Here is a 19,234-nt window from a genome sequence, read left to right as displayed (position 1 = left end):
ATCACTGGAAGTATGCTAAAATATTTTTGTTTCGGATGTCCGATGAATTCGTGTCGAAAAAACACGTACTATATTTCACTGCATACATTTAAAAAAAAAAAAACCCTAATCGTACTATTAACTCATTAAGAAAAAAATAAATAATCCAATCAAAATTGTATCCTCATTTTTCATGGATTTTCCTTAAGTTTTTCTTAAGATCATTTTGCTATTAATGTTTCCCGATTTCTTGAAAAAACGAAACAGCTTTCAAGGAATCTGTTTTTGAGTGCAGTCATCAACATCTCCACCTCGTTGGTCGTCTTGAGTCCTGACTTCGTCATCATCGTCATCGTCGTGTCGTCGCCGCAATAATAATCAAATATCGATCGATGTGCGTCTGGTTTCGGTTGCCCCTTTGGCTTGCTTCTTTTTCTACGAAAAATTTTCGACGGTCGTCGGCCTTTTCTTGTTCATTTTGATGCCGTTTTGCAAGGCTTTAAGCCCTCAAACTCAACCTCAACCTCAATACCGACGACCCCCACTTTTCCGCCCCCCGCTTGCCACATTTTAATAAAAGCAAATTTTTAATGAAAACTCTCTTGGGTCTGACTTGCCTTTTTATGCTGCATGAGAGCCGCATATAAATATAAATGTACATTTCAGCTGGTTCGGTTTGTTTGCATTTGGTGCGCTTAATTATTTTCCTTTTTTTGAAGGTCCCTTTCATTGCAATCAAAAAATAGACGCAATAGATGACGCATATAACGCATCTGGAAAATATTGCGGAAGCTCATAGAAGTTGCACTGCTGGTGGGATGGAAAGCGGAAGCGACTATTTCAAATATTCCTCAACGCTCGTTTTTTTTTCGTTATATTTTTGCACAAATTATTATGTATTGTTATAATTCCTTTTTTTATTTCGCATTTTTTGTGAGCCCCCATAGAAAAAGGGTTAGGAGGAGGAGTAGGAAAAGTTGGCAAAAGAGCTGCACGTTCGCATTGATATATATTTATGGGTATGGCCATGGTTTTGCACCCTGTATATACACATATATATATATTTATTTGTGTTCTTGCATTTGGTGTCTTTTTTTTGTTTATTTTTTGAAAGGGAGATGTGCGGAAGTGGCAATCTCTGCTTTTTTCGCGGATTTTTTGTATTACAAAAAAATATATATAATAGATGTGTGTGCGGGAACAAAACAAACAGTCCAAGTAGTCGAACAACCGAGACGGGAAACCGATGACGAACCCAGTCCAACCAAACGAGACAAAAGTCAGAACTCAAAGAGTTCGCATTGATGCAGATGCAGATGCTGATGCTGATGCTGATGGCATTGACGATCGCGGATGGGAGAGGGGGTCAAAGTTCAAGAGCGACTGAGGGCGGGAAATGGTGAACCGGTCGAGTAACCTATGAAAAATTCGTAATTTAGCTAAAGGCTAGCTCAGCAAACTACAGGAGCCACAAACTAATAAGTTTTTAAAATATTCTTTGGTTATTCAAAATCGCCTGTGACACTATTTAATGTATCTAGCATAAATTTACATTTAACTAGGGCCCGAGCTAATTTATTTTTCCTTGAACAGTCACACATTTCAAGTCATAAAAACTAATTGACACTTTCCGAAATCATTTTCAAGGATTGGCTGCTATTTTTGTATTAAAACTTTTGTTTATTGCCATTTATAAAATATATTTTACGTTTAAGGCTACTTGAATTTGCATTGAATGGGTTTAAAGTCGGCAGGGCTATTAGCAGTTTTGTAGCTTCATTCTCCCCCCCCTTGTTTAAGCCAAAATAAAAACCGAGTATATTGGCGAGAGGGGCGCAGCGAGAAGGGGCGTGGCATGGGGGAGGTGGGAGGCCCACCAAAAAGCACTTGAAAAACTTTGCAATCAACGCAACGCGGGGCATCGAGCGCTGATTACAATGCGCCGGCAGAGAAGTCGTCGTCGCAGTTGCAGCGCAAAATGTGCAATGTGCGTGAGGGGGTGTGGCAGAAAGGGGGCGGAGAGGGGCGCCAGGGAGGCGGGTCTGCTGCCCTCCACACAATGCAATATATTTTCGCTTTGGCATTTGTTGCGTTTTGGCAGCATTTTGTGTTGACTTTTTTTTTTTTTTTTATTGTTTTTTGTTTATTTGTTTGGATTTCCGCTGCCTCACAAAAATCTTTTTTTTGCGGTTTTTTTGTGCATTGCATGATTGACAGTTGCCGGGCATTGATGGAGGCTTAGAGTGGCGGTGGCGGGGTTTACCGCCCCCCAGCCAGCAATACCTAAATGCATTCAGTCAAAAGTTGTGCGAAAGCCTCCGAATAAAAATATTAAAAAATATATGTGTATCTCCGACATTTATATACAAACATAAACAAATCCTTGTGTATATGAACAGTGGCGGTGAAAATAATAGAGCGCCAAATTGTAACCCTTTTATTAAATAAAAAAGTATTTTCAACTATCAAAAATGAGAGCTTAATTTGAATTTGCAAAAATATTTTTTAATCTAAAAAGTTGCTTAGTTTAAGAAATTAAATTAAAATAAATTTGATTTGTTTCAGTTTTTTTAATTATTGTTACAAAAAAAAAATACGTTTTATTAAACATGTATTTAGAAAGAAGTATCTATATGAGAACAAAATATTTTTAAATATTTTATTGCCACATTCATCAGGAGTCCTATTTTCCCCCCCCTGGCTGTTCGAGCGTTCATATTACGCATACGCAATGTAGACGGCAAACAAACAACCCAAATGCTGACAAGGGCAGGTGGTGCTGGGGCTTGGGGGATGGCAGGGGCTGTCAGGGGCTGTCAGGGGGTTAAGGGGCTCGAAAGGGGTTGGAAAAGGGGGAGGGGCTGCGACGGGAAGGACGAAGACTCATAAAATGCAAGCACAGCAGCGGTGGCGGCGACATTTGAGAGGGCCAGCCTAAAGGTATGCTATGAAAAAATTGCATAAGAGCAGCTCGAAAAACGAGGGGCAAAAAAACAAGAACGCATTTGTTTCAAAATTAAATACTCGTATGTGTTTGTGTGTGTGTAGAAAAGAAAGCAAAAAGAAAAAGAAAGCAAAAGTTGTTGGTTTTGTGCGTTGATTTTTGTTTTGGTTTTGTTGCACTGCAGCTCCCCTCGTTATAATCATTTCCCCCATCCGCTGGCAAGTCAAAAATGCGGAGAAAGAAAGAACGGAGAAAGGAGTGCAAGGCAAAAAAAAAGAAAGTGTAAAAGCAAAAGTATTTATTATGCGGCAATGGTTTGGAGAGGCCTACAAGAGGCCTGCAAAACATCAGAGTCAACGAATTGCAGCACACATACACACAAAGTCGCATATCTACACAACAAAATATAATTTATTTTGTACATTAAGCTTTTTAAATCATTTTCAAAATTTTCAAATTGTACTTTAAGTACCCAATCGAATGGCGTTCCCAGTTAAAATTTTTTTCATATTTTAAAATTTTGGAAAAAATGATGACCCCCACCCTTATAAAAAATGCAAAAATTTGACAAAAAGTGTATTTTTCAAAAAATCGGTTTTTGAAAATCGCTCTTTGCATCAAAACAAAATTTATATTTATAAACCGTTTGTGGATGGGTAGTATAGGTTGCAAGCTATACAAAACAGTCATTTTTATGCCTGATAATATTTATATAACAACTGAAATATACAGTTTAAAAAATTGCTTATAAAAAAATAAAACATTATAATTGACGCTATAGAATAAAACTAGAAAAATTTTACATATTTTAGACCTGACAGTAAATTAGCAAATCAAATATTAAATTAGCGTTCTGAAATTCCAATATTTTGATTGTTTTTCCTTTAAAATAATTTGCAGCTGGACAGTTTTTTAAATGTTCCTTTTCCAGGACTTTTATAAAAATGCGTTCTGTGCAACACACACAGATACACTCACTCGCACACACACAAGTCAACGTCCGACTGCAGAGTCGCACTTTTTTGTTGCCTCCTTTTGGGCTTTCTTTTTCCCAAGCTTTCTTTTTTAGATAAATTTTTATTTGAATTTATGCATGTGCGTCTCCCCGAGAGAAAGGGACCGAGATGTGGAGAATAGGAGGGAAAAGTGGAAGGTGAGGGGCTGCTGGATTCGTTGGAGTTGCATATACATATATAATGAACACCATGTAAATGCTCTAGACTCCCTAAAAAGTTTTAGGTTGCATTCATTTCACGAAGTTATTGGAACAAGGGACCTTTTGTCTGACAATGCACACAAGTTTTTTAAACAAAAAAACAAAAAGCAATTACTAAATTGTTTGAGGTAGGTATGCCTAAATACTTTTCAAAATAAATATAACTATTTTCTTGACGAATTTCTTCTTGAAATTACTTACTTTAAGCCAAAGTGTATGAAACAATAATGGAATTATTTTAAAAATGTGGCTTTATAAAACGTCATCTATTATAGTCTTAATATGAAATATAATTCCGCTCTCATCACTTTTTGACAATGAACTTTTAAAATCCTTAAACCTTAATTTGTAATGCATCACGAGATCGTAACCTTTGGCAAGTCAACACTGTGCGACTTGCATTTTAATTTTCAAGTTTTTTTTAGGCGCTTTTGGGTTTTTTGACAAGATTTCCGGTGGCTTGGCCCATCTGGGGCTTGTCATCCCGCTTTTGTCACCCCGAACTTCCCCCTTGAAATCGTCAAGCGTTGCAACAAAGTGCGTTATGCACATATATATATATATATGTATACATATAATTTTTTTGCTGGCATTTTCCACTGCAGTGATGTATGTAGGAAAAGCGGGTAGAAGAGGCTAGGAAACATAAGAAAAACGACAGTGGCTACTCGTGTTCCTTTTGCTTTCATTCTCCCACTTTTTTTTTTGTTCACATTTTTTCGCGTTTATCCCGGTTGACGAAAATTTTTCGCTTAAAAAGAATGAGAAGACGACGGTGGTGGAGGTGGAGGCGGTGGGAAATGTAATGTGAAAATATATTTGCCGGAAGCTAAATGTTTTGCCAGGCGAGTACAGTTGTGCTTGCCATGCGCCCAAAAGTATGCATTACATTCACTTTGAATGCAAGCCAAAATTAGTGGAGACAACCGACGAAGAAGAAGAAGAAGGAGGAGGCGCAGAATGCCTTGTTCGCACTGGGGAAAAAAATAAATTGAATATCGAGCCACCCACAGTCCAAGCCATTTCTTAGTTTGTTTTTCACTCCTCATTGTTTGTCCTGTTGCAACATGCGACAATTTTTCTCATTGTTTGATTTGAATATTTGATTTGGGTTTTATTTTATTTATTTAGCAGTCTCAAATAATAAATGTGCGGACATGAAAAAACTGCCGAGTAGGACTCTAAGCGACAAGTGTATACACTGCATAGTAAACTATTTATTTTCTTCTATCAATTTGTCAAAACTCAAGCTCTGGGGTCTTTGAGACAGTCATTTTCTAACGATAAAATTCAATTAATATGGCTCAGTGCACATTAAAGTACTTAAGCTTTCGAGATGTTTAAGAAAATGTTTCCTTAATAAACGTTTTGATTCATACAAACGTTAAGATGAAAAAATGAATTCAGGAATTTTAATAAAAATGCATCTTAGACGATTTTGACTTTAAAACTCTGCTTCTGGCTTTCTTCCCCCAAACTCAATGATAGAGCAATTCCCTCGTCGAATACAATTTTTTGTCATTTTGTCGAGAAGGTTTGGACAATGCCACCTCTCTTGACAGCCATATTGAAAATTATAGTGTCGTAAACATGCAACTGCAACAACAGCAAAAGCATTGGCGGCAAATAAAAAATTAAATTAAAATAGAAGAAGGAAACGAAATGGATGGGATGGGCGGATGAAGGACCTCGAACAGAACATGGCCAGTAAATAAATAATACAAACAAAAAATTCCAGAGGTGTTGGTTGGGGGAAAAAGGGGGGGGCTCAAAATTGCAAACGGAAATTGCCGACAATGTGTGGCAAGTGAAAAGTGGATGTGGCCCACAAAAAAAAGCGATAAAAAGTCAACTACCATCGAAATAAAACCAAACACAAAATTCTATCAACTGTGCAAAAACTTATGGCATAGAGTGTTTTAGATGTGTTTGTGTGGGTGTGTGGGAAAATTACAAAGAGATATTTACACATAGATATACGACAACAACAACATAGATTACATACACATAGATTTGATTAACTAACAAAATTACACAGACACTTATCGATAGACATTGAGAGAGATAGAGTGTGTGAAAGAGTTAGCTAGCTAGAGGTAGAGAGAGACAGATATATATATATATAGAGAGAGAGAGAGAGCGCTACACATTTAACAAAATATATATATACTATATAGAGCTAGGAAACTGAACAACTAACATTTGAAATTGCTTTATTTTCAAATTACTTTTAAGGATTTTGTTTTCAACTGAATACAATAAAGAAAAACTTTACTTTCTTAGGTTGGGAAAAACTTGATATGTATATAGGGCATAGATAAAGAGGGATAAGATATATATATATTTATATAGATATATATGTATGGGTATATATATATGTATAAAAAATTCATAGACAAAGAACACGACGAAGAGCAAAAATATATGTTGAGTTTTGGTTTTGTTTTCTTTTTGCATTTGTTTTTTGGATTTTGTATTTTGTTTTTTTTTGGTAATTAAATATATAAATATGGCATATAGATGTATATTATAAGAACAGACAGAGAGAGAGAGCAATACTTAAGATAGAGATATACATATAGAAATGGAGTCGGATCGAGCCAGATTGGGATCAGATAGATCTTCATTGCGAGACGCATCTCAAAATTCGTTATATTTTTTGTTTTTTTTTTTTTTTTTGTAAATTAACCTATCGAAGCAGCAAAAGCATTCACTGAAAGGGATCTCCTGGGACTGGAGTTTCTTTTCGAATTTTGGCAGGGGTGTTTCTCGAATCGGTTTTTAAGGGGTTGGGGAGGGGGGTCGGTGGGTCAAAAGTATCACCAAAGTGCAGACTTACCGACTCGTGGGAGGCGCGGTAGTCAAGGTCGCCGCCCAGGCCGCCGCCAGCTGATGCCGAACGCTGTTGCATGTGTCTGCTGTGACTGCTGTTGTCGTCCTCACTGCAATCGATTTCCTTCTTGAGGCTCTGCGAATGGAACATATAGTATAGCAGTATTATTACAATACACTTGATTAGCATTAATTAAAAAAAAAAAAGAAACATCTTCATTTGGGATCTCATGAGTTATAAAAAACAATTTTTTTTTTAATTTGATTTTATAATCAATTTTGTTTTCTGTGTAAAAATGAACTCTTACCAATGGCACCGATTGCACGGGCAGGAGATTGGCCACCGTTCCGGGACTGAGCAGGCTGGACGAAGAGGCTCCGCCGCGGTTATCGTTGCCGCCGCCGTCACGGGAACTCCGGGACGCCGGTCGACCGCCGGAGCCTCCAATACTGAGGTCCGATGCGCCCGCTCCTCCCGCTCCCGTTCCCGATCCCGCTCCTTGTGCCGGCGTTGAGCGCTGCGATTCCATGGCCGCTGCTGCTGCCGCCGCTGCTGCTGCTGCCGCCGATGACGATGGCAGAGTTATCAGGGGCGAGGGTATCAGGGTGGAGCCGGTGGACAGGTCCACGCCCCCACCGCCACTGCCGCCCACTTTCATATTGAGCCCCAGATCGTTGCTGCTGTTGTCCGCCTCATCATCATCATCCAGATCCATCTCGTCATCGTAGTCATCATCGAGAATCTCGGTCTTGGCAATCACGGGCATGGCGTCCTCCTCATCCGAATGCGGATGGTGGGCGTGGTGCGGCGGATGCGTATGCGTATGCGGATGGTGGTGCTGCGGATGATGGTGGTGTTGCGAATGCGAGTGTGGATGGTGATGCAGATGCGGGTGCGGATGCGGATGCAACCGGTTGAAACTATGGTGGGCCAATCGCTGGGCAATGCAACTGGCCATTGTTGTAGCACTGGCACTGCCCACCACAACCACATCATCGTCATCCTGATCCTCGTCCTCCTCGTCGGCGGCTTCCTGCTCCAGGCGATCATCCACCTGTCGCTGGTCAGCACCAATGTCATCGTCGTCATCATCGTCCACTGCAACCACAGAATCTGCATTTCCACTGGCGGAGTTGGCTGTACCGCCATTGCTGCTGGCTGATGTTGTTGTTGTTTTCCCACTACTAGTGTTGTTGTTGTTGTTGCTGCTGCTGGAGTTGTTGTTATTGTTATTGTTGTTATTATTATTGTTGTTGTTGCAGGTGTTGCTGCTGCTACCGCTGAGGTTGTTGTTGCCGCCCTGCTGCGTTGTTGCTGCAGGTGCCGCTGCTGCTGCGCTTTTTGGGTCGACATTAGGTCTTTGATAGAGATCCAGCGGCATGGGCGTATCCTCCTCCTCATCTTCGTCCTCCTCATCTTCATCCTGTTGCCGCATCGCCGCTGCCGCTGCCGACGCCGCCGCCACCTCCTCGTTCTCATCCAGCTCATCCACCTCCTCGACAGCGTCATCATCATCCTCGTCGTCGTTCAAGTTGCGAGTTCTTGCGAGCAACTCCTCCGCGAGCAATTCATCCGTCGGCTTTTGCTCCCGGTCCGCCAACAACTCATCCTTCTTGTCCACCGGATGCAATCGCGACGAGCGTTTGGCGGGCGTGGGACTGCAGCGATCGCTGGCCTCCCGCTTCACGGCAATGCCGCCGCTCGGCGATGACGATGATGTTGCCTCTTCCGTTGCAGATGTTGCCGCTGTCAGCGAGGATGTTGCTGCCGTGGATGTTGCTGCTGTCACACAGGTTGCTGTTGTGGTTGCCGCCGTTGTGGTTGTACTACTGCCGCTGCCGCTGCCGCTGCCGCTGCTCCCCGTTGTTGCCGCAGATGTTGCTGCTGTCGCTGCTGCTGCTGCCATTGCTGTTGCCGCCGCAGTTGTTGCTGATGTTGAGGTCGATGTTGCCGTCGCCGCTGACGCCGCCGCTGCCGTGGCAGCAGCCGTTGCCGCCTGTGTTGCCGCTGTGGCATCCAAAGCGGCCGCCGGACTGTCCGCCGACTTGTGGGCGGACCCGCCGCTACCGCCTCCGCCCTGCGGACGCAAGCGGTCTGGCTCCCGCTCCGGTTCGCGCAGCGTCGTGTTCTGGTTCGTCATCTCGGCGAGGCCCTTGACCTGCAAAATATTCAATAATTAATAAAGAAAACGAAATAATTTAAAAAGAAAAAATCTAAAAATCAAGATATATGGACTACATTTCCTTACATTAAATATTAAAGTTATCAGGTAGTAATATTTATTTAATATGATATATTTTTGAAAAAAGTGGGTTTAAAAGATGTTTACTTTGAGATGATTTATCCATGTGGGTCTAAGCCAGATTTTTATAACCGGAGCACGATCTAACTTTAAAATTGTAAAAATATTTACACATTTTTGACACACACTCAAGATGACAATATTTATTAATGTACCGCCTTAAAAAAATTTATTTATGTCGTGTAAATTATTATTTTTTTGGGTCTTTGCTAAACTAGACTTTAATAAACGAGGAATAATCCTAAAAACCAAGCAAACGTTTAGCCTAGTTATATCCGTTTAAACAAAAAAAAAGTTATAATAATTGGCAACACTGGTTAGGGCACTATTCGGAATGGGTGACAACCCACCTTGAGGGATTCGGCTGTCTTGAGCAGCGCGGACAACTGACAGTATTGCACGTTCACCTCGCCCTTGTACATGAATTCAACTAAGGTTTGCAGCTCGGCAAAACGGACGTCCTTCAATATCACAATTGGATGTCTTTCGGGATGCTCCAGGAACAGGCTCTGGAAGTACGAGGAACAAGCCGAGAGGACCACCTGAAATGGACCACAAAAACACTCAAGTGATTAGTCATGAAATAATACTAAGTACTCAACATTAAAGATAAAGTTTATTAAATATAATGTTAAACCTTAATGAAGTTAAAGAGTTGAAGATAAAAGTGTATACCAAATTATAATAGTTTAATCTTATTCAAATTACTATATCATTTACAAATATTACTGAATTTTATTTCTACCCCTACTTTTAGTTTTCTAACCAAATCCTTTCCGAGAAATCTTTAAAAACCGGAGCACTCTTGCTTAAGTGTTAAGTATTTAAAAAAAATGTATTTTTTTTTTAATTTAGCTTTTTATCAGTCCATCATCTATGCACTCCGCCGAAGGAAAGGCACATTTTCTACGCTTCTTTTGCCCCCTTAAGCTCTGCGATGCTGCGGCAAGCATTTATTAGATTTACGATCTGGCTCTCAAACGCAGCCACAAATGCCGCTTTTGAAGATGCCACAAACGAGCGATCCGGAAAACGGTGGAGCAGCGGGGGAAACGAGGGGGAAAAAAGGAGCGCTACGATGGGCGATTCAGTTGGAGTTCAATTTGGAGTCCAGTTCTTTTTTTTTTTTTTTTGCCAGTTGGCTGCGGGCGTCAAGGCGTGAACATGCCACGAATGACAATGCCACAGCATCTGCAGCAGCAGCAGCAGCAACATCAGCCACTAGCAACTTGCAACTTGCAACTCGCAACTGGCAACCAGTTCCGATCCGTTTCAGCATTGCTGTCGATTTTTATGTGCGCATGCACGCCTTGGGGTATGCAATGAACGGCCGATATATATCCCCACCAGATCGGCCGAATTATAGGTGATTTCGGGGGGTTGTGCAGCGAAGTGGAGTGAAGGAGCCGACTGTGTCCAGCCATGTTGTAAATTTTCATTGCTGGCAAATTGAAAAGGCGTCGGCCTCCATTTCGCATATAGATTTCGCTATAGCCTAATGAGGTTTTGGCCTAAGACTGCAGTAACCTCAGTCACAGCGATGTCGGCGTGAGGAAAGTCACGAGGATATGGGATGTCTCCAGTTTGGTTCATTGACAAATTATTTTATTTTTGGCAACAATACTCATACCATTTTATAAGTAAGCCTGCAAACCCGTGAAATTAATATTATCAGTTAATATTTGTAGTTCTGGTATTATAATTATGAGTGATAACTTTTATTTTTGGCAATATGTATGAATAGCTTAATCGTTTAAGATGCATACCAAAAAAAATTGTTCTCAACTGACTGTTTTTTTATTTGCTTTTTTAAAACATTTTTTTGAATACGAATAATTTTTCTTTGCCTTTTTAAGAAGCTCAAAACCTTGTGAAAATAATAACATTCCACTGCCATCTCTGGCACTTGCTCCTTTTCCTCCCGCCACCCATGCCGCCCCCTTTGCCACCTCCTGTGCACCACCCCCTCCGCAGCGCCTCCTGTCACGCGCCGTTTGCGCTAGAATTTATTTAAAAAAATGCAATCGGCCTGCACACGCCCCCGAATCGCAACAACAGCGCAAAATGAGCGTTAATAAATTCACGCGCATATTAGAAGTCACGGGCGTGCGGCGTGGGGGGGTGGTGGGGGGTTTGGTTCGGGATAGTAGTCCTGGGTCCAGGTCCAGGTCCAGTCTTCGCAGTCTCGAAACTCTTTCAGTGGCATTAAGAAAATCGAATTTCCTGATTACAAGAGGGGCTTGGCCAAAAACGTGGGGGTTGGGAGGGGTGAGAGGAAAAGGTGGCCAAAAGGGGGGAAAGGCGTCGCAAATTGGCAACACTTTTAATTGAACGTCGCTGCCGGTGAGGGAAAAAGAAGAAAAGCTAGAGCGGGGAAATAACGCCCCCAAAGCTAATGAACGCCAAAGGCTTTGATTTCTAACGCCACTGCCCAGTTAGTAAACATTTTTACCTCTCTTCCTATATTATAAAAAAAAAACTGAAAAAAAAATGAACTAAAAAAACGTTGCATGTAATTTGCGGAAAAACAGTCAACAACATAAATTTTCTGAACGATTGAGAGGGGGCAGAGATCGCCAGAAAGAGGTGGCAAGATCGCATGTCCCAAGTGGGCGTCCACCTTTCCAACCAAAATTTAAACAGCAGCTTCAGTATATAAAAAAAAAAAAAATTAAACTAAATGAACGGAGAAATATCTCCCATTTTGGTCAGTAAAAAAAAAGTTATATTCCAATTACACATGCGTATAAATCAAGCGAAACGGGGAGGGGAATATCGAGTGGGCGCCAAGGAATTGACTTTCTTGGCTGAAAAGCAGGGCGTTATCTCTGTCATTCTTATCGCGATCTGAAGATCTCTTTCACTCTTGGTCACTTTTCCAGCTGATCCCGTTTACCTCCTCCGATTTTATAGATACACTTATAGACTATCGCTTATGTATGTCTTCTTTTAGCACGCCACCTGCTAATTTAAATATTTTTTTCAGCTTTGACTACCTTTTTGCATTACCCAAGTTACCCAATTTTATTTAACGGAATTTCCAATTTATCTCATTTTCAACCTCCGATTTTATAGATACATGTTTGCCTTTTCTACCACGCCTTCTGCTAATTTTACAGAGACGTTGTTTTGTATTTTATTATTTGTTTGTTTTACTATAAGGCCATATATTTTTTTACACTATTTTTGAAGATTTCCAACTTTATTTAACCTTTTTCAGAGATGGTTTTGTTTTTTAGCCAGTTCCCAAACTTGGGTGTGACGGGTGATTTTGCTGGCGTCGTCGCTGTTGCTGCGGAAAGGTTAACATTTCTATTATGGGGGGCACCACTCCCTTTTATAGAGTTTTTTTTTTGTGGCTTGACCACCATCAGAGAATAACAACAACAACAACAGCAACAACAGCAACAAGAGCCACAACTGGCAAACACTGCGGCGAAATATGCAAATTATTATGTTTGCATATCGCCGCCTTGCCGGGTTTCTTTTTTCTTTTTTCTTTTTTTTTTTTGCCAGCAATTTTCTGTGTGTTTGTGTGGCGCTTGCGGCTCTTTTTATTGGTCTCCACTACCTCTTCGCTATATATTTCGATTCTTCTGCAGCTTCCTCCTCGTCGATTTTCACTCGCATTTATGTCTTAATACAATTTGCCGAGATTTGCTAGGAATGCAATCCATGGACTAATACTACTACTACAACTACTACCTGATGATAGTTGATGGATTATACCATTCCCTGGCATCCTCGCCCCGACTTTTCAACATTGTGATTAGCTTTTTTGTCCGTCAATTTCGCATAATGTGTGCAAATTTATATTATTAGCCCTGATGGATTATCGTTATCGATTGCTTTTCCCTGCCAATAATTGTGTGTGTGGGCAATTTAATTTTATTGATTTTTCCGATGACAGGCAGAGGATCGCTAAACTATGATTATCGATGGATTATGGCTGGATAACATCTATTAAAGTACATTTAATTAATAAATAAATACAAGACGCACATGTGCATTTGGAATTGGATAATTAAACACTTAATGATGCTTCAAGATTTCCTTTTATTTATTCCTTTTTCCCCTCACCCTCACTCATGTGCATTTTATATTTATTATAATATTAATAGCAATTATGCCGCATCATCTGCTTGCCATTTCTGAAGCTGCTCAAAGCATTTCAGAAACTGATTAATGGCCAAGACCCGGTAGACAAGTAGCCATAGAAGGGGGGAAAAAAAAGAATGAGAAAAGGCAAACAAATTTTATTTCAAAATATGGCATTTCTAATTTAACAACTGCGCTTCAAAAATTGCGTTTTTTTATACCCGACACTGCCGTCTTTCTTTCGCATGCCTGCCATTTAATTATTTTCTTAGAGCTCATTTTATGGTGACTAGAGGGGCTGAGGGGTGGTGACGGTATGATGGAGTGTGTGTGGCGGGCAAAGGGGCTTGGCCGAGGGGCGGGGGAGCGGGAGTGGAGCGGCGCAGACGGCAGCAGCAACACATCACACGTTGACCTTGATATTCGCATTCGCAGCGGAACCGCACAACTTGCACAGCTAACGAACATACATAGCTACAGCAGGGGTGGAAATTAAAAAACCAATTGAAGGTATATTTCCTTGTGCAAAATAGTTTCAGTTTTCCTAAAATAGTGGACAAATTTAACCAGCTTAATACAATATCCGTTCATTTACTGCGTATGTAAAAATTAACCGAAAATACAACACTGCCAATGATGCCAATGCGTTAAATGCAATTATACCAATGCATACAATCACTGTCAATGATGCCAATTTTTTGTTAAAATAACTAACAAAAAGTCGGAAATTGAAAGAAAAGAAATCCTATTCGATTGACCCCAATTGTTAACACATGTGCAAAGCATTAAGCAGAATCGTTAAGAAGAAGAGCAGTGGGGAAAGGGCGAGAAGGAAGAAAAAACTGAGAGAGAGAGAGACGCACGCAACGCAGCTTTCAAAGCTTTGCAGTAGTTTTTGTTTTTGCCATTTGATTGCACGAGGAAGGAGAGAGCGAGAGGCATGGCCAACGATCGTGGGTGCTAGAGCGGGACGGAATGGGCGATAAGCATTCACGGACTGCGAATTGCAAAAACGCAAGGGAACTCTTGAGTATAAATAAATAAATAATGCGAACGGGCGGCAGACACCTACACACAATATGAAAATAAATAATTTCAAAAATTATCTCATCAAAGTAAGCCGCTATCGCCGTCTCTTTCCAATTGCGTCTGCAGTTGGGTGCGTTAATTTCCGGCTATTTCTGTCTCCCTCACTCTCATAAATCTTTCGTGATGTTAAATAAATTAAATATATTGCTTCGGTTTCGACTGCTTCAAATTTGTTCTCCATCTTCATTCTCGGTTTTCTGTTCGAATGAGTGATTGCATAGACGAAGACAAAGACAAAGAGAGTGAGGAGGATGAAGAGGGAGCGAGACGTCGCTAATGCGTTGACGTTGACCTTGGACATTAAGTCCAAACATATTTTGCGAACAGTAGAACAAAAAAAAAAGATGTCAGAGGCAAACCCAAAACCGAATTTGAAACCAAAAACGCAGCAAAGTGGAATACGCAAATACATAACAAAAAGTAATCGCACGCAAACTAGAAACTTGGACACAAATTCTTTCGTAGTAACTAACTTAATACAGATTGTTGATATTTAAAATACGGGAACTACTGATCATTTGTTCATTGAAAAAATGAAGTAGCTGAAGTTATTGAAATAAATACGCGTTGAATAAATTTACCGTAAGTACACTTACTCGAAACTCCATAAAACGGTAAATTACACACCCACCACATTTTCTTGCCAGTCCCTACGCACATTAATCAGCTGTTTTCTCAGTGCTTTTATTTCTGCTTTTGCTTTGCTCGCCGGTTTTCAAGTTCAATGAGACGCGCCCCCAGAAGTGGTAGACAAAAAAAAAAAATTGTGCGTAAAACGTGCGTATGGCTACGCACACGACGATGACGTCACGAAACCAGTTGATAACACGGTGGTAGGGGAAGGGGAGGGGTAGGTGGAGGCCTTTGGCAACTCAACCCACTTGTTGCCATACGGGAACAACAACAAAGCGACGCGAAACGAGACGAAATAAAACGAAGCGAACGATAAACGAACGCACACAACCGAATAAAATGCTGCGTAAGTGTGCGTCAGTGCGTGCTTTTGTGCGTGTGTGTGGGGCTTTGATTGAACGGGTTTTGGCGTTTAACATACACTTGCATACATACATACACACATAAATACGAATGACATTGAACTTGAACTTGGGTGGGAAACGTTTATACTGTGTTCGGCAAAAATACGACGGGTTTGATCAGTTCGATTTGCATTCAACATTTTTTTACCGTTTAATTTAATTTTCTTAATTTCCAATATACCCAAAAAACGTTTATAATGTATTTATGTATGGTTTTTTTTAGTGGGTGGCAACAATACGTCAAAGTTTGTTTCGTTACACAAAAAAAATTGTGCATTTATCTGGGAACAGTCTTATAAAGGAAATATCCTTCCGGAGTCCCAAATAACTTTTAAATATAACTATGTAAAATCACATTTAATGCTTACACTCTTATATCCAATACTCATATCTTATTTAATATATCCATTTTATAATCTAAGCTATACAGCACACAAATTAAAACATTCCTCCTCAAGAGCCACAAATTTAAAAATCAAAATATGACCAGGGTATCTCAGACTTCGTTTCCAGTTCATAATCGCTTTACGCACTGTCTTTTCGGTGCCAATGTGTGAGCCTTTATCAACTGGTGTTGTTATCTGATGATAAACAAGTTCGCGTGTGTGTGCGATGGCAGTGGGGGGGGGAGGGGGTGGTTTTGGAAGGGGGGACATTACGTAGCAACTCAGTCCAAGGTCGCCAATGCAAATTTATGCGCATTCTGAAAGATTTATGCATCTTTTTTTTTCTCTTCTTACAGTTTGCATTGCATTGTTAACACAATTCGTAATTAATTTATGGCTGCTCACACAAAAACGTACTAAATACAGATAAGGTCAAAATAATAGCAATAAATGAAAGGTCCGTCAATAAATGCATCTTGTTATTTATAAGGCAGTTTAATACCAGATTATGGTATGTGTGTTTAAGACAACATAAGAGATGGTTTCAAAGGGCTTCTTTTATCAGACAAAATATCACTGGATTTGGTATTATTCAAAAAGCATTTTTCAATTATTCTGCCAAGCTTAAATTTCGAGTGCAGCTTTATTCTTTCGACCACATTTGTGGACACACTTCGATCAGATCGGTTTGGATCAAATCAGGTTGAGCAGCTGTGGCCGAGCTAATTGCAGGTAGACATACAGGTAGCCACAAACAACGAACGGCGCCACACAATAGCGTCTAAATAATATCCGCCCAATGGTCAGTATATAGAATTCGTATATCACTGCTTGTTTTATTTCATTTGTGGGCATTCCAAGGAAAGCGCACGCACAAAAGCTGACGCCGTCCCGGAAGGTCCGTCTGGCAGGTTATTCGACAGAACCCCTCATTCTCCCCCGGTCAGATCCTGGGGTCTCAGGTGGGAGTCCTTTGTCATGACCTAACAAACAATTGCGTGAGACGAAAACTTCGCCGCTGGTCAGCCTTTGTGGTCACCTGAGTTTTTATTTCGGGGCCGGAAGCTTCCAAGACGACCACAAGATGGAAAGGACAGAGTACGGACCCAAAAAAGCCAAGAAGGCTTGGTAATACGAGGATGGCAACTTTTAAAATACCCTTTGAAATGTGGTTATAATTAATTGAAAACCAATAAACGTCAAAACTTTATGAAACGTAAAACATGAACAAAACAAAATTGAACAGAAAATATTTCTGCTTTCACTTGTAAAGAATTTTTGTTCTCCATTTTTAAAATCGTTTCCCATTATTATTGTTTTAGTTTATTATTGTGGGAGCTTTTGCAAACCGACTTTTTATTTTATTTTAAACAAATGCATGGGATCAAGAATTTCCTTAATGTTTCTGGCAAATGGAATTTAATATACAAACTACCCCCTTGCAGAGTATGTATAAACAAAGAAGGACCAAGCGCACTTGACCTGCCGAAAAAAAACAGCCCCGTAGAATCACGCAGATTTTTTGAGAGATTTTTGCTTTGGTCTGCTTAGAGGTGATGAAGAGCCATTTCGAAGGCCATTCGCTGGCTGCAGGATTATCCCACGCTAAGCAACAAAGGACTACAGAAACTCGAAGCTGAATACCATAAGCCATATGCCCCCGCAATCAAATCAAAGAATCGAAGCCGCACCACACACACATAAAAGTGATATTGATTTGTGCCGTTGTTGCTGTTAACAATTTGTTGCAAATTGTAAAATGTTGCCGGCAACATAATTTAATTGACACCGTTATGGGCACGGCAGCAACACGACGAACGGGCAGCGGCAACAGCAACAATTGCAACTACAGCAACACCAACAAGAGCAGCAGCAACATTAAATACGATTTGATCAGTTCGCAACGAGTTCCCTGTGGCATGCAAAAAAAAAGAGAGAGGGAGTTTTTTGTTGGAGAAAGGGGAAGTGGGTGTATACGACTTATTTAAAGTTTTTTAATAATTTATTAAACATTTTTGAACTTGGGAAATAATCAAATTAATAATGTTAGCATTAAAGAAATAGCACAGTTCCATTTTAATATAAATAAATAAACAATGCTCTTTTGTGTGTTGTATCACAACAGCAAAATAAGCTTTTTCTGTTTGTTAGAAAAACAGAATTCACTTTAAAAAGCATACGTTTATATATAATAATCTTCAGAAATCAAAAATGTTACATTAATCATTTGGATGATCCAATATATTTTTTACTCTATTATGAATATTCCAGTGCTTTAAATCCCCTTCTAAACCATCTTTTTCGAGGCTCTCCTTTCGATTTGGGGTGAGCTTGAGTTTTCTACAAATTCGCTGATTAATGGGACACATTTGGCCGCACTCTTTTTTATTTTTTTGGCAGTGATTAATCTTATTTTATGCAACACCAACTCCAATACCATACAAATTAAAAATAAAACAACAACAATACTCAATAAGCGAAAAATCAAGCTAAGGGATTGAGAATGCGAATAGCGAGCGCCAACGCATGCGCAACGCGATTATTTTCAGTTTCAGTTCCTGTTGCTGACGTCAGACTTTGAGCCGAGACATTTGTGCATAGTTTTACTGCCTGATATTGCTGCTGCTGTTTGTTGGTGTTGCTGCGATGCCTGTTGCTTTTGCTGTTGCTGTTGCCGCTGTACCGCTCTGATGTTGTTGCCGGGCCACGCAGCTCGTGTCGCTGTTGACCTTCAAACTGGGTTTTAATTTAGCCTGGCCTGCCTGCGTTTCTGCCATCTCTCTTTCTCTTTCTGTATAAATGCTAGAATAATGGCCCAAAGGGGGCGGGGCGGGGGCCTTTGGCAGGCGGCTTGTGCAACAATTACTAATTATATACTATACAGAGTTGGGTTTCTATATCTATCTATAAAGCCCATACACAGCTGGCAATTCTAATGAGATACGCTATCTTTTTTTTTTCTTTTTGCCGTATGCGTTTCCAGCTCGACTTGAGTGAGTGAGAGAGAGGGGTGTATGGGGGAGGAAAAGAGAGAGAAATAGCCAGATATAAATCTGTTGAAAATGCGCATAATTATAGCAGGCAGCCGCAACAGGCAACAAGTTGGTTTCGAGAGTCGTCGTAGTCGTCGTAGTCGTCGTCGCCAGTCGTGACAAGAAAAGTTGTTAATTTTAATTATAAAAAATTTTATTTTACTCTTTTTCACGTTTTATTTGAATTTGCTTGCTGTCTCTGTTTTTTTGCTCTTTGCCTTTTATTAGATGTTTAAAGATTTCTTGCATGTTAAGCTAGCAAGTATAGTGAAACGGAGTCTTAAAGAGGAGAAATTGCATTAAATGTTTTATAGGCTC

At 40.3% G+C, this 19,234-nt stretch overlaps 1 protein-coding gene across 2 annotated transcripts in view; it reads right to left on the bottom strand.

Moving 5' to 3' along the window:
* LOC108137189 (zinc finger protein 316) overlaps positions 1–19,234 on the bottom strand; it is a 124,915-nt gene that overhangs the window by 26,460 nt on the left and 79,221 nt on the right. For both annotated transcript variants that reach the window (XM_041708330.1, XM_017258772.2), the window contains exons 3-5: positions 9,625–9,816; positions 7,280–9,130; positions 6,979–7,107 (exon numbers count right to left, since the gene is read on the bottom strand). In XM_041708330.1, coding sequence (XP_041564264.1) covers positions 6,979–7,107; positions 7,280–9,130; positions 9,625–9,816 — 2,172 coding nt within the window. The remainder of the gene's footprint in view (positions 1–6,978; positions 7,108–7,279; positions 9,131–9,624; positions 9,817–19,234) is intronic.

This window comes from Drosophila elegans, unplaced genomic scaffold (assembly GCF_018152505.1).
Source record: "Drosophila elegans isolate 14027-0461.03 unplaced genomic scaffold, ASM1815250v1 contig_149, whole genome shotgun sequence".
Classification (NCBI taxonomy): domain Eukaryota; kingdom Metazoa; phylum Arthropoda; class Insecta; order Diptera; family Drosophilidae; genus Drosophila; species Drosophila elegans.
The sequence above is the reverse complement of the archived record's forward strand: the minus strand, read 5'-3'. Positions and strand labels throughout refer to the sequence as shown.